Source organism: Sinocyclocheilus anshuiensis, unplaced genomic scaffold, assembly GCF_001515605.1.
Source record: "Sinocyclocheilus anshuiensis isolate Anshui unplaced genomic scaffold, SAMN03320099.WGS_v1.1 scaffold288, whole genome shotgun sequence".
In the NCBI taxonomy this organism is placed as follows: domain Eukaryota; kingdom Metazoa; phylum Chordata; class Actinopteri; order Cypriniformes; family Cyprinidae; genus Sinocyclocheilus; species Sinocyclocheilus anshuiensis.
In genome coordinates, this window is record NW_015558570.1 from 905,054 (window position 1) to 923,762 (window position 18,709).

The 18,709-nt window shown below is 35.1% G+C and overlaps 2 protein-coding genes across 2 annotated transcripts in view; both read right to left on the minus strand.

Annotated features, from left to right (window-relative positions):
• Positions 1 to 12,512, minus strand: part of LOC107679600 (engulfment and cell motility protein 3-like) — a 17,613-nt gene extending 5,101 nt beyond the window's left edge. Inside the window, exons 1-15 of the mRNA XM_016475196.1 lie at positions 12,036 to 12,512; positions 9,325 to 9,365; positions 9,145 to 9,217; positions 8,125 to 8,175; positions 7,757 to 7,926; positions 7,559 to 7,658; positions 7,057 to 7,208; positions 6,373 to 6,451; positions 5,853 to 5,903; positions 5,150 to 5,272; positions 4,952 to 5,074; positions 4,745 to 4,849; positions 4,523 to 4,631; positions 3,785 to 3,921; positions 527 to 690 (exon numbers count right to left, since the gene is read on the minus strand). Coding sequence (XP_016330682.1) covers positions 527 to 690; positions 3,785 to 3,921; positions 4,523 to 4,631; positions 4,745 to 4,849; positions 4,952 to 5,074; positions 5,150 to 5,272; positions 5,853 to 5,903; positions 6,373 to 6,451; positions 7,057 to 7,208; positions 7,559 to 7,658; positions 7,757 to 7,926; positions 8,125 to 8,175; positions 9,145 to 9,217; positions 9,325 to 9,365; positions 12,036 to 12,113 — 1,556 coding nt within the window. The 5' untranslated portion in view covers positions 12,114 to 12,512. The remainder of the gene's footprint in view (positions 1 to 526; positions 691 to 3,784; positions 3,922 to 4,522; positions 4,632 to 4,744; positions 4,850 to 4,951; positions 5,075 to 5,149; positions 5,273 to 5,852; positions 5,904 to 6,372; positions 6,452 to 7,056; positions 7,209 to 7,558; positions 7,659 to 7,756; positions 7,927 to 8,124; positions 8,176 to 9,144; positions 9,218 to 9,324; positions 9,366 to 12,035) is intronic.
• A 2,747-nt stretch (positions 12,513 to 15,259) lies between these two features.
• LOC107679573 (transcription factor E2F5-like) overlaps positions 15,260 to 18,709 on the minus strand; it is a 7,077-nt gene continuing 3,627 nt past the window's right edge. The window contains exons 7-11 of the mRNA XM_016475158.1: positions 18,560 to 18,701; positions 17,735 to 17,887; positions 17,482 to 17,526; positions 16,634 to 16,678; positions 15,260 to 16,336 (exon numbers count right to left, since the gene is read on the minus strand). Of these exons, the coding sequence (XP_016330644.1) occupies positions 16,221 to 16,336; positions 16,634 to 16,678; positions 17,482 to 17,526; positions 17,735 to 17,887; positions 18,560 to 18,701 (501 nt within the window). The 3' untranslated portion in view covers positions 15,260 to 16,220. The remainder of the gene's footprint in view (positions 16,337 to 16,633; positions 16,679 to 17,481; positions 17,527 to 17,734; positions 17,888 to 18,559; positions 18,702 to 18,709) is intronic.

The window sequence follows — 18,709 nt, forward strand, 5'->3', positions numbered from 1 at the left end:
AGCTTCAATTTAAATAGTGCGTCAAAATCAACTCAATTTGAGCGCGATTTAAAACCGGATGATTGTAACCACTCTAAGTTCGTCTGCTTTGGGAAAGCTAGCGTGTCTCCGACATAGTGATAACACTCGTTGCCTTCTCTAGTGCAGCTATGCAGATCTTTTTTATGCTCAAACAGCAACATTACAGACTAACTAAAGTTGAAAAAGTGAAAAAGCATAATAGCACCCCTTTAAATGAGTTTTATAAATTTGTAGACATTTTTACTGACAAGGAAGGGTGATACAAAATATAGATTTGAGTTGAAATATTTTATTAGCTCAATAAACACCGCTTCTGATAAGAAAACAGTCGCTAGCAACTAAATAGCTTTTAGCCAAGACGAATGAACAAGTTCAAACTAGCAACAATATTACAGTACTATTAACACTAATTTTGAGAACTTCAAAACAGTGAATCATTTTGAAGCAATTGGCTCATTTGATTCAAAGATTAAAAAAAAACATTGTTTTCTCCATCAGTACTTACAGCACAGGTGGAGCAAGCGTCTCCTCCTGGTGGAGTCTTTCCGTCTGTCTCAGTTTGAGAATCTCGCTGTAGTTCAGTGCGTTCACCTTATTCTTGAAGAGCTCCAGAGATGTGGGTTTGCTGGACAGAGTCCTGGTGATCTGCTCCCGGACGACCTGCATCACCTTTAGAGAAAGCACAAGATCAAATCTGATTATTAAAAAAATCTGGTATTATATTTGCATGTGTGTGTGATTGTCTGAAAAAGTCCCACAGCGTGTCCGTCTCCTCCAATAAACCCTGATGACTACTCACACACAGATCGCTTGACCTCGCTCACCCCTCAACAACATGTCTCTGGGGTTCAAGTCAAGAGAAATGGAGGCGAACTGAAAAGGGGAGATGGGGAAACGCCAATAAAACAGCGGGGGAGGAGAAACGGACAATGAAATGATGGGTCTCTCTTGCAGTGAGCGTCCAGCTGTGACACAGACAGAACTGGAAGAGAGTAAATGGCTTGCCGGCAGAGACGTTGCTCACTTCAGACTTTGAAGTAAATGTTATCTTTTACATGTTATGGTCCTGAGAGATACAAAACCATATTACATAAAACCACATTATAAAAAACATTTAAGTGTAATTCAAGTCCTAACATTTTTGAAAATAGAAAAAAAAGAATTAAATCTTAATTAACTGCTGTAAAATAGCATTGTGAAAAGTTTGTGGTCTGTGTTTAATTTTATTCCTGTGATGGCAAAGCTGAATTTTCCTTCAGAAATCATTCTAATATGCTGATTTGGTGCTCAAGAAACAATTCTTATTATTATCAATGTTGAAAACAGATGTGCTGCTTCATATTTTTGTGGAAATCGTGATAACATTTTTTACAAGCTTCTTTGATTAATAGAAAGTTTAAAATAATTTATTTGAAATAGAAATCGTTATGGTCACTTTTGATAATTTTAATAGTCCCTTGCTGAATACAAATATTAATTTAAATAAAAAAGACGGACCCTGAACTTTTGAACAGTAGCGTATATGCGACAGACAGATGTATATCGGTCAGGTTAAGTAATCAGTGATTTTTAGATGAATGAATGAGACAGACCGATATATATCGGTCAGGTTAAGTAATCAGTGATTTTTAGATGAATGAATCGTCAAAAAACACTGGACACTTGGTCAGTTAACAAATGATTGTAACTTCTTTGTCACTCGCACATTTTTGGTGAATTTTAAGTTAATATTACGTAATAAGTGTTTATTTAATTTCAGCATTTTTGTGCATGTTAACATTTAAGCAATTCCACAAAATACAATTTGCATGACTTCTAAACATTTTATTAAGAACTCTATTCTTTAACAAATGTCCATTTTTATGCCATTTTTGTTGTTTGCACAATGCCAGAAAAAGCTTTTAAACTATTTTTAAAAGACTTTTTTTTTTTCACTATTAACTATTAACCTTTTTATTTTAAATATGCATAACATGTTTATCAACATCATGTAAAGGAGAGTTCAATTATATAAATGACACAATACTACTCAAACATATATAAACATCAAAATACTGATAGCCACATGACATCATCTACATCTTCCTCCATATCTTGCTTATTAAAATAAAACAAAAATATTTATTCTGTCACATATCCTATAACAAAGACAAAACTCTCATCCTACCTCAACAATAGTGAAAGCAGCAGCTGCGGTCCCCTCACAACCACAGCAACACTGACTGTGTGTGTGTGTGTGTGTGTGTGTGTTGGTGTTTGGGTGTGTGTATGTGTTAGAGAGAGTGTATGGTCCCTCCCTCTAGATGCCCAACAATAAACTCACACGCACACACATATGCACACTTCACATCACTCAGGCCTCAGCAAAGCAGCCGACAACAGCAATATGCCAGCAACTATTAACAGTTGTTAAAGAGAAACAGCACAGTCAGGGTTCAAAGAAAGAGGGGAGAAAAGCAGTGAAGTAAGTTATTAGAAAACACACACAGTGTGACTGAGTAATTTCCCTTCCAAGGCAAAACTTTCACTACTTTTCTCGTGTTTGATGTCAAGAAAACCGTTGAATCGTTAAATATGAGCCACATGTTTCTTAACACATTCGTGTTTCCAAAAAACCTTCCAGAACAAAGACAAAAAGGGCAGGTTATACACTAAAAATGCTATTTTGACACTTCAAAACGCCAAGCTATTTTTGGGATGTGGTTTACTGCTGATGTGTATTTCTGCTAGGGAGCGGGATTCCTCTTGTTCTTCTAATACCCCTTTATAAAAAGTCCCTGCCCACGAGGTTGGTGTGGTGGTGGGGGGGGGCCGGTCAGCTGGACGCTCGTTCCATCCCAAAGGTCACAAAGGTCACGGGGTTTACGGCCTGAAAGCGTTTATTAAACGGAGGTCTGTTTTGTTCCACTGCTGAATAGTTTGGGCTGCAGGGCTGATGTTTCTTTAACATCAGAAAAGGAGACGGAACAACTTGGGGAATGTTGATATGCACAAAAACACATCCAGATGAACCGATCAATATCCATTTGTTCTAAAAACTATAAATCACTGCTGCAGCTGGTCACTTCTCAGATACGTCTGCTGTGTGATTCAATTGCTAATTAAAGCTTTCAAGAAATGAGAAATACACTTTAATTTCAAAATAAGACAATAAAACTTGAAAAATACACTGGGTTTCTCATGACTTATTTGAATCTTTAAAGCCAACATGAAACAGCATTCACAGCTCATTTTATGTCCATAATGTAATTTATTTTAGAATGAATGTTCAAGATGTTCAAGAATTTGCTCCTTTAATAAAGCTTTACTTCAGTCATGATAATCTGACAAATCATCCAACACAGCTTGTGGTCAGTATTTCATTTTATTCCTGTGATTGCAAAGCTGAATTTCCAGCAGTAATTTTGTTCTGTACTTTTGTCATTTTTATTCATCTTTATTTTTAAATATTTGTATTTAGCTTTAATTTATTTGTCAAATTTTAGTCATTTAATTTAACTTTAGTAATTCAACTTGTATGAAAATTAGAAATGTTGCCTTGGAAACTAAGTAAAATAAAAAAAGTTTAAATTTTTTAAGTTAAAATCGTGTGTCTAATATTTGTATTTTATTTGATTTCATCTTAATTTCAATTAACAAAAATGATTATAATAAGTTTAGTTAGCAGTAACACTGGTTAGAGCTGGTAAGTGCTGATCAACACAATGAAAGGAAAGAGGATGTGAAAAAGTCCCTATCAGAGATGGTGAAGGTGATGATCTACCTTATCAAAGTCTTCCTGCGTGGCTCTCATCTCCTTCCACGTCTTGTTGAGGAGCTGAATGCAGATGCAGAAAAGCTCCTCCAGCAGTCGGTCCTGAGCAAAGAAGATGGGATGATAGTCCGAGCCGGTCTCAGAGGCTGAGGAAAAGACACGAGTGAAATGAGTATATGAAAACATATCGACACGAGAAGATAGAAATATTCATCCATGTATTTAAGCATATTGTGTGTGTGTATATAATATATATATACACAATGATTTCTGAAGGATCATGTGACACTGCAAACTGGAGTAATGGCTTCTGAAACTTCAGCTTTGCCATGACAGGAATTAATTACATTTATATATCTTTTATTGTATATATTTTAAATACAATTACATAGAGACATAAGTGAGATAAGTATGATAAGTATAAGTTAATAAACAAAAACATTATCCACCTATCTATCTATAGGTTTTTCACATTTGGAAATACTCGGGATAAGCCTGACTAGACATTTCTAAATTGAAGCAAACAAAAGGACTGTGAGGGATAGAAGTATAGTCTGTTCAATAAGTTGTACTGTTGTGTATCTGAATGTTGATCTGAAAACTTGCTTTTGCAACAAATTTCCAGTGTGCACAATTTCAAGTGATAAAGTCATATCAAAACTATGTTTTTCCCCATCAGGACATAACCTAAGCTATAAAATCATCTGATCATCGCCACCATCTCCAGCGCTGTGTCAATTCACTCACGGGGTTCTCCGATGCGCAAGATCTCGCACAAGATGAGAGTGAGCTGAATGCTACTGCGGGCAAATGGACACTCGTGTTTGTCCTCTCTGCTGCTGTTCTCCAGCACAAACTGAGACAGTGAGACAAAGACTTATGGGCCGATACATACAAATATAGTGACATTCAGTGGCACCAAAAAGGATTTTTCTGCATTACATAAAAAATCCACGTGGGACGACTCACCCTGCTGTATGCGTCAGGGTAACGGGAGGCAAAATACGCCATGGTGTCCAACGCCAGGAGACCCGGAGGACACCGGCTCAGGTCCTGACCAGGATTACTGTTATTCTGACCCACACAAACACAAGAAACACCCTTAAATGTAAGCTTTGAGGTTTGTTGTGGTGCAGTATTCACACTTTCACTCTAAAACGTTTTTGGAGCACTCACAGAGAAGCCGAGTTTCTTAAACTCTTTAGCGCAGAGGGAACGTCTACGTTCGTTACTCAGACCGCTCTCGCTTTCCGTCTCAAACGCGGCCTGCCTGAGCCCGTGAAGCATGTCCCTCTGCTCCTGAAGGATACCAGAGAAATAAAGGTGCGCAAAGCAACTCAAAAAATCAAATGAAGATGCAGAATGAAAGTAAACCTGGTTGTAGGAGTCCAGAGGTGTCCTCATACGGGCCTCCAGATGGTTCAGACGGACCATCTGCAGCACATAGAGGTAGTGGGCCATCTCATCTCCAACTGAACTAGAACTGTGGATGATGTTCTGCAAAAATAATCAGTTATGTTACATTTAATGTTTATTGTGATGCAATAGGAAATGTTCACTGTATCAGGATTTTTTAAAAGCATCAGAATCAGAAACAGAATCAGAAAGAGCTTTATTGCCAAGTGTGTTTACACACACAAGGAATTAATCTTGGCATCAGGAGCTTCCAGTACAGAAAGTACAAACATAGTGCAGACATACATATACAGGTGCATCTCAATAAATTAGAATGTCGTGGAAAAGTTCATTTATTTCAGTAATTCAACTCAAATTGTGAAACTCGTGTATTAAATAAATTCAATGCACATTTTCCACGACATTCTAATTTATTGAGATGCACCTGTAATTGAAGGTAATAAAAACACTAATAATAAAGAGAATGGACAATGAATTATAAACAACAACATAGTAATAAAATATAGAGAAAAAGAAAAAAATGTCAGTAGACAGAATTGTGAATGTGCATATGTGCTATTTACAGATGAAAGTTTTGATGAGTTATTTACAGATGTACAGTTTTCTAGGTGTGTTATGTGAAGTATTGTATGAATGAGCGAGAGGTTCAAAACTTTCTCACCTTGTGAATATACTGGCGTAGGTTCCTTTTCTCAAGAAATTCAAAGAGCTCCTGAAATGATATCAAATTTAAAATCAGAAACAATTAAAAAAAAAAAAAAAAAAAAAAAAAAAAAAAAAAAAAAAAAAGAAGAATCAGAAACACTACCAACAATCAATTACCTGCACGCAGTACAAACTGAGAAAATTTTCCAACTATAAAAGTTATAAAAAGTCACAAAAATATACACTACCGTTCAAACATTTGTGGTCTGTAAGATACTTTATTACAATTTAAAACAACTGTTGTCTATTTTAATATCTTTTCAAGTGTAATTTATTTCTGTGATGGCAAAACTGAATCAAACTTTCATATTCATAATATTGATTTTACACTAGCAAAGTACTGTAGTTCTCAAACACCAATATTTAGACTTTAAATAATAGGAACTTATTTTGCTTGCACTATTGATATCCTAAAAGACAGTGGCAGCAAAACGAAGATATCAGAAAGACAAAACAAAAACCTCTCATCCTCTCACCTGTCTGTCTGCCACACCAGCAGCCAGCAGCATCGCCATCAGCAGAGCCATGGCCTTAGTCTGCAGCTGCTGGTTTGTTCTACGGTACATTCAGTCAATCGAAAAAAGCAGGGGAAATGAGAAGCATATGTTAGAATGCCGATTTAAAAATCCAACAAATTCTAATCTTAAACATGATTAATATCTACGTGATGAGCTAAACCAAAAGGTATTTTCAGAAAGAGGAAGAAACATTCACTTGCATGACAAGGGAAGTCACATTTTTATTTGTGTGTAAAGCAGAAAAGAGGACAATGACGCCCTCTAGAAATAACTCTCTTAAAATGCACTTTGAATCTAATGTAACTGCTAAGTGATTTGAATGATAACAATACATAATAATAGCTGTAACTCTAAAAATGTACCATTATTAATGTTGTTTTCATTATTATTCAGTTCACTGTTATAATTGCTGTATTTCGTTACTGAAAGCAATGAGAACCGGTATTAAACATCTGCTATTGAAACTGTTAGTCACTGTTTTCAGCATAAATGAACCTCAATATAGAATCATCATTGTCAGCTACTGTCATTTATACTGTGTCTTTCACAGCCTCAGCTATTGTAGTTCTTCTTCCACACCCATAAAGTAAACACTGGTAACACTGCAAACAGCCAAATAATGAAGCACCCTTCTGTACTTACACCTGCAGATGGAAAATGAGCCTCTCAAGGGTGATTTCTTGTTTGACCTCATTAAACAGACTATTGCTGCTGAGCACCATGCTCTCCAGGATAGCCAGCGACACCTGCTGGATAGACGTGTCCTGAACCTTTGCATTCACAAAACCGGCGATCTGAAAAACGAACACAAGGGAATAGATAAAAAATAGATATAGGCGATATTAGATGTTAGGATTTTATTGCGTTAGTTAATGCTTTGCTAATAGCGAGAATTGCAGCTTAAAATAAAGTGTGACCACTAAGTTAATAAATAATAAATACAATTAATAAAGCATTTAAAAAATATATTGACAAGAGGCTAGTAGTGTTCATTATACAAAGATATTATATAAAAATATGTGCCTGCAGAATGATGCAATTGACCAATCAGAATCAAGTATTTAGTAAGTCATGAAATAAAGACATTAACTGACAGCCGGATGAATTGTTACAGTGTTTGTACTGTATTATGGAGCTTTAGTACCTTTTTGATAAAGACGCTGGACAGATTCTCCCAGGACACAATGCCATGATCCATGAGCTCCATGAAAGCAGTGAGAGTGTGTGTCATTATCAGAGGAGCCCTGGAGAAAGAAAAAAAATCATACTTTCACTGGTTTAATCTTAACTTTGGACAGTAATAAAACACTCGAAGACAAAGAAAAGAAGGCAGGAAACTGACTCGTGAGCGTCCTCCACTATTTTGACAAGCAGGGAGTGCCCATCACGGCTGATAAACTCTTGAGCGAATGTGATGTCGGTGGAAACATTGGCCAGCAGCTTCAGAGAGTCACAGCGCACTCCGGAGTCTGAGCTCTGAATGCCTTTATACAGATCTTCAGCACAACGGCCCTGACAAACACAGTCTTATTAATCACTGAGCAAGAAAACATGGCCATTACATGGTACTGTAGTTGTGTACATTTGATTCTAACACAAAGACTGAATGAACAGATGTGTTTAGATACACTACAAAAGTTAAATACAGTCGCTGTCAAAATCTGGATACAAAATGACCATTTTGTGCATATGAGGTTGTGTGACACTCACTGGTGCTTTGGTTAAACGCAGGATGCTGCCGTTTTTGATGTCTAGGCGGTTCTAAAACAAAAGTCATAAAGCAGCCAACAGTCAGTATACAGGAAGTGATACTATTATTATTATCAGACATCATTATCACTGGCACAAATGTGTGTAATAAAGAGACAGAGACAGACAGACAGCAAGAAACCAAAAAAAATCTCAGAAAGACATAGAAAGATAGATAAAGGCAGAATGACAAAAAATACAAAAAGAACTATAAAGAAAAGAAAGCAAGCAAGAAAGCAAGCCATACAGAAAGACAGACAGACATGAAGAAAGACAGACAGCCATAAAAAAGAAAAAAAGAAAGCCATACAAAAAGAAAGAAAGAAAGACATACAGACAGACATGAAGAAATAAAAACAGACAGCCATACAAAAAGAAAGAAAAAAAGAAAGAAAGAAAGAAAAAGAAAGAAAGAAAGAAAGAAAATGAACAGTCAAGACAGACAGTCTTAAGTACAGTGTTGATTAAATATGGCAGAGGATTCATGTTGTGTTGTTTTTGCATCATTATTCTAATTTATTTTCAAACTCTCAGAGTGAGCGCCTGGAAATCTGCTACAGATGCTGCTTGATGATGCTGGCACTTGAAGGGCTCTATTTAGGGTGTCCAAAAGCCCATTTGGAGCGCAGCCCAAGGCTTGGTGGTGTGCGCGCACAACTGTAATTCAAGCCTTTGCCTCTACTCGTCTGGGAACTCACAATCTCCACACTCTCACCTCATTCACACACACATCTGATGATACAGATAAATGATAATACACACTTTCATCAGCTCTCACAGTCACACCCCCAGGATACAGACGGACAGAAACAGACAAACACAACCACAACATGAAGTCCATGTCTGACCCCACCCAAGGTCAACAACAAATATACACCGTCAGATAAGTGAAGCACACAGTACTGGATTAAAGTCTCCACACACAGACACAAACAAGCTCATACACATAGTTATACTCTAAAGATGGTGGAAATGACCTACAGATTCAGTGATGTACGTCTGGATCCCATCTGCATACTGCAGAGCATAGTTGTCAGGACCCGGAAGATTCCACCTTCAAAAACAATACAACACCCTTTACAAAAACAGGTATTTTACATCATGGAAAAATATACATGGACATTTGAGCAATGGAAAAACACCTCAAAAATACACACTTACTTGTCGCAAACCTCTTTTATGACAGCGGTAAGGGGTTTTTTCTGAAATAAGAGAAAATTATTAAATGCATTCAGTGTACACTAGCTAACAAGACAAAATGTGAGCAAAGGTCAAAAAGGTGATGCTATTTCTTTGTCTGGATCTATTCATTTATTCAAAAACACATTAAAAATGCAATTCATACATGCTATGACTTGAATACACATCCTTTTTGATGAGCATATTTTTAATTTCTGAATTAAATGTCATTTTGGTATTTTTCTGGATTTTATATTGATAATGTAATGAAGAAAACAGTGTTGTAATTGTTATCTAAAATTAAAACTTACTAATTGTTTTAGGTCAATAGAAATAAAGCTGAAATAAAACCAATATTAGATGAAGAACAAACTTAAACAAAAATGCGAAATATTTTGCGAAAAGTACTAAAATGACTAAAACAAAAATTAATTTGATCTAAATAGAAATATATTTTTAAAATAATAATAATAATGAATGATGAGCACAAAACTAAATTACTAAAAATGTAACTAAAATGAAAATGAAAACTGAAAATATAAAAATAAAACCTAATTCAAAAAATTTATAAATACTATAATAGTATATAAATAATAATGAAAATAAAACACAGGAAACAAAAAGCGTTATTAAAAAGATGAAATTATTGAAAATAAAAGTTATTTTAGCATATTTACTAGGGAAAAAATATTGTCAAAACCGCTTCACTCTTTATTAAAATTCTTATTCAAAAGACATAAAACAGGAAATGACATCAGGACGATGATGTGTGGGTGAATAAGTCTTTTAAAATGTTTTTAATCCAAGGTGTAATGCGTCATGTGTGGTGTGGCTCCCCAAACCCTAATGATATTTATGTATTATTAATACATTTCATATTACCTGAATTATTCATTCAAATGCTTTTCAACCCTTAAACTTTAGAAAATAACAATGAAGACGTGAACGCTCACTCATTCGTCTTAAAGCATTTCAACCATAACAAAACAAGTGACAAAATAAAAAGGGAAAAGCTTCTCCCAAGTCAACATCTGAAATATCTCAGAATTTGTGGCAGCTCCTGTGGCTCACCGATCAGAAATTTTGGTGTTCCGCGGTAGACCAATCAGTGGCCTATAATTTGTGGTGAACGGGCTGGCAGTGAGTGGAAGCGTTTGGGATGGTGAGGAAATGCAGAAGGGAAGGTCACTGGGGGTTTGAGGTTCTTTCTAACTAATCCTTACGTACCAATCAGAGTCAAACAACAGGTTCATTCATATTTCAACCCAGTTATCTCATGGTTTAGAAAACCCAAAGGAGAGCTTCTGTGACAACAGCGGGTCTTTAAGACATTTACACATTCTGTTAGGATGTCCCAAACAATGGGATCAAAGCCTCTGAAGATAGTGAATATGCTCAGCCTTTGTCCACCCTATTGTTTCGAGAAGGTAGACCCCATATGAGCCTATTCAAAACAACTGAGAATGAACTAATTGGTTATGATTTGTAAGAAGCAGAAAGTCTTTGATCTTACAGACCAAATCAATTTGAATTACAAATATGTTATAATACAATCTTTTTTTTAATTTTGCCTGTGATTAATTAATTAGAATTATATAATAAGAAAGTTTACTAAATACAGTAACCATTTTGTATTTCCCAATGTTTTAGCTACCCATAGATAGGTCCTTATCTAAAACAACTTTAAAACAAAATCTTAAAATAAAACGGTCTTAAAATTTGACAAAATTGTGACAGACCTTTTAAAAATAATTATGCAAATAAAAACTACAATTCGAACTGACTGAAAGATTGTTTATAATTTAACGCCATGCCATCTACCACGGCTATATTCATAGCAAGAAACAAGAAAAAAATAGAAGGGGAAAAAGTTAATAAATAAATATACTACATTAAACAAGAAATGAAAAGGAAATAATAATAAAAATGTATAAAAGGTTTTTTAAAGTTTGTCTGTAAAACTAAATCTGGTCTCGCTTCATTAAAAACCAAGTCCTGGAATTCAAGACATCTCAGTCCAAATAAAAAAGATAAATAAATAATAATAATAATAAAACTATAAAAATACATAATATCATTATAATCACATATATCATTATCTATTATATTTATTTTATTTCAGAAATTATTTTATTTATAGCCTAAATATAGGTTTACTTCAGAACATAGTAATGCTCTTTTAAAAGATACGTTTATATTTATTATATATATCTATCTATATCTATGTTTTTCTCAAGTTTAATATATAATTTCATTTCGTATTCATTACTGAGGACAGGTTGTTAAAGGAGTAATGAGTTAGGCATAACTCTCATACAATACAGAGAAAATCAAATGAAATGATCAGATTATTCTTGTACACAAATGCATCATCTCTGATTTCAAATTTCACAGTGAAAGCTGTTATTACAAAACCTTGCTATTTCACTTTCACACATTTTGCACTTGTAAGCAAGAATGAATAATCAAAGTTTCTCAAAACTCAAACCTACAGTATTCAGCCATAACTTTCTCATTTGCATAAATCCCTTCGTCTTTATGAAATGTATTTATATCCGTGAACTTCAGTATGACACTGAATAAACAGTGCTGTTATTCCTCAAATGCTCACTACCGCTGAGTTTCGCTCTGTTGCATGCACATTGCACACTGGTCAACATCCTTTTTATGACAGGAAGTGCACAACGGCTCACCTGGTCTAGCTGAATGAGCTGCGGGTATGCGCCCGGCATCTGAATGGCAATCTTTACTATATCCTTTTGCTGCGGCATGTTGAAAAATGTACGTCTACAACCCTGAAAGAGAAGGGGGGGGGGAAGAAATAAACACTAAAAGCAACCTACAAGTATTCAAACAATGGGTACAAACACTTTTCAAAGTGTATGAGCAACTGTGCCAACCAAACACAAACATACTGAAATGTCACCAAGGTGAAGAGTGTGGACAAGTGCCAGGATGCTAAATGTGTCACTAATTCTATTTCCAGGGTGATTGTGGGTGACTGTGTGTTCTGCGTTTACAGTCTTCCTCTTTTAAAAGAGAACTTGTGTGTCCCTCTCAGGTTGTGCTTTATGTTACATTTAAGTCAGCATGCTGGGATTAATGGTAGTAAGTGCTATTGGTAAGTGCTCTCATTTTCTACTTGCCTCCTACAGACCTACACTTGTGACTATCACCATTAAAAGGATAGTTCATCCAAAAATGAAAATTCTGTCATCATTTACAAAAAAAATTGCTGGTCTCCTTTGACTCCCATTGTATATTTCCATACTATGGGAGTCAATGGGGGCCATCAACTGTTCGGTTCCCAACATTCTTCAAAATATCATCTTTTGTGTCCAACAGAAGAAACAAACTCATTCAGGTTTGGAACAACTTGAGGGTGTGTAAATAATAACAGAATTTTTCATTTTTGGGTGAACTATCCCTTTAAGACTAGTCTACACCAACCACAGTTCAGTTTACACACTGTTCTATAGTGAAAAGTGATAAAGAATGTTAAAGCGATAAAAAGTGATAATTAAAATTCTGTCATTATTTACATTATTTACCCTCATGTCGTTCCAAACCTGCATGAATTTCTGTCTTCTACAGGTCACAAAAAAAAGAAAATACAGTGCTGCTCATGAAAATCTAGTTAACTTGCTGCTAAGTGTTAAACAAAACTCTCATGATCTTTCAAGGATTTGACGTCAATAATAACCTTGCAAATTCTTCTTCCTCAAAAGTTCATAGTAGCTGCCCAGTGCATTGTAAACATATAACTTAAATGAACAGCCCAGACAAAATGAAAATTCAGTAATGTCATTCAAACCTGTATGACTTTCTTTTTTTCTGTTTAAAGCAGATACTTTGAAGAATATTTGTTTCTATATTGGGTCCGAAACAGCATTGGGCCTTATGATTTTCATTGTATGGACAAACGACACGGAGATATTTCCCAAAATATCAGAAAGAAGTGAGTGATTTCAGTCATCTCTACCTATTTTTGCATGCAATATGCATCAGATAGTCAGTGAACAGACTGTGGGTGGCCCATGAGTGTGCCATCTGAGGCTGAAACTACGTCTATATGTCTATAACTACGTCTTTACAGTCTCTGCACTGGCTACCTATTAAATACCGTATCAGTTACAAAATATTATTACTTGCCTATAAGGCCCTTAATGGGTTAGCTCCTGCGTACCTAACTAGTCTTCTACCACGCTACAATCCATCACGCTCCCTAAGGTCGCAAAACTCTGGACTTTTGGTAGTACCTAGGATAGCAAAGTCCAGACAATGTTAACATCCGATAATTTTAACTGTTGGTTAATTTTAAGCATTTTTGCGCTATTTTCATCTTCGGGGTTGACGTCACAATTTGTGATGTGGCAATGGACTATAGTACATGGATGACGTGTTGGTGTCTATTAAATTATTCATGAGACTGCATGTTCTTATCCTATGAGAAGACACTTCACTTAATTGTTCACATATAAGACAAAACACTTACGTTTTTGTGATATTTAAATCTACAATGAAATATAACAGCAGATTTGTTGATGTATATAAATAATTATCCTGACACAAACAAGCAATGCTGCTATAATTACCAAATGCAATTTATGTTGGTGTGACTGTTTACTGAAAGATAAAATAACTTGCTTTAACTGCTGTGATAACTGAAAACTTTTTTGACTTCCTTATATAATAGCTAAACAATGTTATTTATACTTAATTGACTACATTAATTTAAGTTAGCAACCAAAAACCCAAGGTTGGTGCCTTAAAGCAAAATGGTAATATTTCAGATCAATCCTTTGATGGTGCAAATACTCAAACTATGTTACCAACCCAAGTTTTTAACCACTACACTACAACAGACCTATTCAAGTGAAACTAGAACAGAAATGCCTGGATCTGCAGGATATGACTCAAGCACCTTGAAGCAGTATGACAGACTCCTAAGGAATTAGGTGAAGGGAAAAAAAACAAGGAAGCATAGCAGGAGCAAATGCCTTAAAATCAAACAAAGATAAATTCAAGAGCATCACAAATACAAAAACATTATTTCATGGGGATGACAATTCCAGTAAAGAACAACAATTCCGGTATTTTACAATGACCGTGAAAATCTGAAAACCAGATTTGAATTCTTGAATTCCCTGGATACTGTAAAACTGACTCGGCCAGACCAATCAACGCATAGGGCTGGAAGTTACCTGTGTGATAAACTGTTTTAAAGTGCAATGTGGAGATAAACTAGACAGAAGAAACTGCAGACTATTTATCTAATGAAAACCAGAGCAGTTGGAGATCTATCAAGTACAAAAATAAATGGTAAATGCTTACTGTGTACAAGCATAAAAATATCATTTAGCAGATAGGAACATTAAGAAAACAAGAAATGATTTTAATGGGGCCAACCATTAGTACCGACACAGTCAGGAGCCCACATAATGACATTCTGTTTGGACAGCGCTTAATACACAGCACATTGGTACTCTATTTCTTGTCATATTGTGACTTCTCTTTAATTCCCCCCCAAACCCACATCCTTCTTTAGACAGTTTGTCTCATATACAGACATAATGAAGATGTCACTTATTTTCAAAAGAATCTATACACATATACAAACGGGATAAGGACAGATGTACTTTATGGACTGAAAACATAGGGAGGGACGATTTTTTAAAATACAAAAATAGCAACTGGCATCTAATTTAACATTTGTACAGGACCTTATTCACACTGTAAGCTAACCATTTTATATGAAAGACAGTTTCTGCCACAGAATGGAAAAAAAAGTCACTGACTTTTTTTTTTCCTCGCAATTGAGTTCATCTCTCACAATTAGTTCTTGTAATTCAGAGTTTTTATCTCGCAATTCTGACTTTTTTCTCTGAATTCTCTCAAGTTTACATCTCAATTTTTTTTAGTTTCAAACAGAAACGGTAATTGCAACTTTTTCCTACAATTCTGATTTTTTTCTTGCAACTGTGAATCCATTTCAGTTTTCTCCGAATTGCTGAGAAAAAGAGTTGCAATTACCCTTCTAATTTTTTTATTCCATGGTGAAAACTAGCTTCCATAATTTTGTGAGTGAGACACACAGGATTAAAAAAGCACACTCAATATAGGAATGGTTCATCCAACACAAAGTATGTTCCTTCACTTTTTCTAAGGATCGACACTCTTATAAATAGATTTTGCCATGTAGCACCAAACTGTATCAAACCCACACAGGACAGGCTATTCTGCAATGCAATCTTCCCCACTAAGTTATTAGTGTAACTTAATTACTTCGGCATGGTGTTTCCAAGAGCTGTCATTTGCTGCAAGATGAGAACAAACTTCTTCCTACAAGCAGAATCGCCTCAAAATGTATGCATTAGAGGCATGCTTTCTTCAAAAGAATAATCACACAAGAAATACACCGTTTCATTAACAATCTGTATAAGAGAAAAGGTGCTACTTTAGAAGAGGAAGACCATTTAGAAAGACACATCTAGCTGGTATTTTCATGGAACCATTAACCATTGCTGGTGAATTTAGTCTATTTTGTGATAAACATGAAATTCCCTCGACGTCTATACAAAAGCAGTATAAAAACAATTAGTTTGGGTCTAATTAACAAAAATGGTTTGTATGGATGTCTGATGTCTTCATCAGATTGGATCAGTTGAATTTAGCAGGGAAAGTTCTTTTTCAGTCAGCCGCTTTGGGGTTGGAGTAAATATACACATAAAAAAAGCTTTATATACACACAGAATCAGCTTATCATACATATGGATCTGACACAGAGCCACACTTTCTTTTTTTCTCCTTTCAAAAGGGTAAATAAAAAAGAAAGTTCTTTTAAGTACACTACTCTCACTGTATGGTGTGTTTGGAGGTCAAAGGTTGGCAATGGGAACGTCAAAGAGGTCACAAAGGCCCTCCGTCTCATCCAGGTTATAGATGTAGTCATGGTCACCCGGAGGAGGGGATAGACGGAGGAGCGGAGAGAAAACTATGAAAGAGAAAGAGAGAAGAAGAGTGATACTATGGCCATGTTTGTGTAACAATATGAAACTGTCTAACAGTTGCTCCTTTGATTTTTCATCACACCCATCATGATGTCATTGAGCATTTTTTTTCTAAAATGGATACAATTTCAGTTGACAGTCAAATTTGAACTACTTTTATTGATTATATACATAATAGAATACATAAACACAGGATTTGTTATATACATAAACATCCAAACTTCCATTTCATGTTTAGTAATAGACTATATACAGGTGGCCTGACTCATGATCGGCTTTACCTTCTGATGACATCAGCTCCTCAAGCAAATCTGTACTCATAATTTCTGTATGGAGAAAGGAAACATGACAAATATGAAAACAATTCTTCTTTGTGCTACATAAAATCAGATTCTCTGGTTCAGTTAAGCTTATCAGCAATGTTCGTTCTAAGCTGCGTACACAGCCGCACACTTCTTATGTCGCAGCCTCTCAGAAGAAATAATATGTAGAGCATAAGACAGACACAAAAATGTGTTGGTAAAGCCATTTGATTGAATTCTAGTAAATGCAAAAGAATTGCAATTCTCGGGCAAACGGTAACAAAACTCTGAGACATTTACAGTTACACACAGGTGTAGTGTGCAAACATGGGATGTTTTAGATAACTGTAAAAGAATTCACTTTTTTTTTTATTGAAAATATTTGTTTTTTTTATATTACATTATATTATAAGCGTAATAAATAACTGACCTCAAAAAGGGAATTCATGAGCAATAACTGCTCAATTTTTTCATATTATATTACATTATATTATGATATTGTAAAGAACTGTTCTGTGTGAGATTTATGATTTTTTTTTATAGAATTTCTTGGTAAAAATGTTTTCTCAGGTAACCTAAAATGTGCATCATTTAGTTACATCAAGGGTCAAATCAAATATAAATAGTTAAAAGTTACACACTTTTTTGTGTGTGTGCACTGAACAGGTTTGGTATAAAGAATGTTTTTGGTCAGGTGGCCGAAATGTCCACCCAATAGAGAAAAGTTTTGCTCAGCAAGAAAAAAAGAGGGAACATTGCATATCAGCAATAGATGATAAACATCAACAAGGAGCAGCACATGTCTAGCATGTTATACAGGTCCTCACCTTTAGGGTCAAACATTTCTGAAAGTTCTTTGGGGAGATCCAGCACTGAGAAAACGAAGAGAAAGCCGAGTCAGAATTGCTTAAGCAAGCCAATTTGCTTCAACTGATTCAGAACTTTAAAGCATTAAAGGAATTTTAATTAATCACTTTTATGGTACTGTCCCAAGCCAGACTCAACATTTCAGACCAGAATCTTCTTTCAATAAAGATTAATGACAGAATCATGCTCATTTTCAAAAGCACAGGCACTTACGATCTGAAGGGTCTGTTTTGATTGGTTCAAAAAGGGTTGAGGAATCAGGAAGTGAAGAGCTGCTGTCCAGTGATGCAGAAGACTGCAGCTGCTGCGTGTCTGTTGAAGATGTCGGATTGGCTGTTGTATCTGAAGTGGAGGTGCTTGAAATGTCTAATAACAACAACAACAACAGTAATATAGCATGAGAAATTATATATTTCATTATATATAATTCAATAGTTAAATAATAACAACAATAAATGTTATGTAATTAATAAACAAAAATACATAAATAATTTACAATACTGGTTAAAAGTTTAGAATGATTAAAAAAATTTATGCTTTTGAAAGAAGTCTCTTATGTTCACCAAGGCTGCATTTATTTTATTAAAATACAAATAAATATTGTAAAACTGTAAAAATATTGTCATTTGTAATTTGAATACATTTTAAAATGTAATTTATTCTTGTGATGGTAGAACTGAATTTTCAGCAGTCATTACGACAGGCCTTTGTGTCAGATGATAAAAATTCATCTTTGCATCACAGAAATAAATCACATTTAGAAATTTTAAAACAGAAAATAATTTTTATCTGTAACATTTCACATTACTGCATTTACAGTATTTTTAATTAAATAAATGAAGCCTTGGTGAACATAAGAGACTTTAGAAAAAATCTTATTTCAAACATTTGAATATATAATTGGTAATATTATATATAATAATATATAATCCTTCATTACATAACCAACTTTGCCAATGTGTAAATCATAATACAATAAGACAACAAACAAAGCATTTTCAGACACAATAATTTATTAAAATATGGGCAGCATCCAACCTGTAGCTGCCCCAGCAGCAGAGGCAGTGGTTGTGTTGGGAGGGACGGCGGCAGCGGGATTCTGGCAGGTGGAGGTGGAGGATGGCGTACTGTTGGCTGCCGGTTTGGTGGGTGCAGCAGCAGCAGAGGTAGTTGAAGCTGGGGGGGACA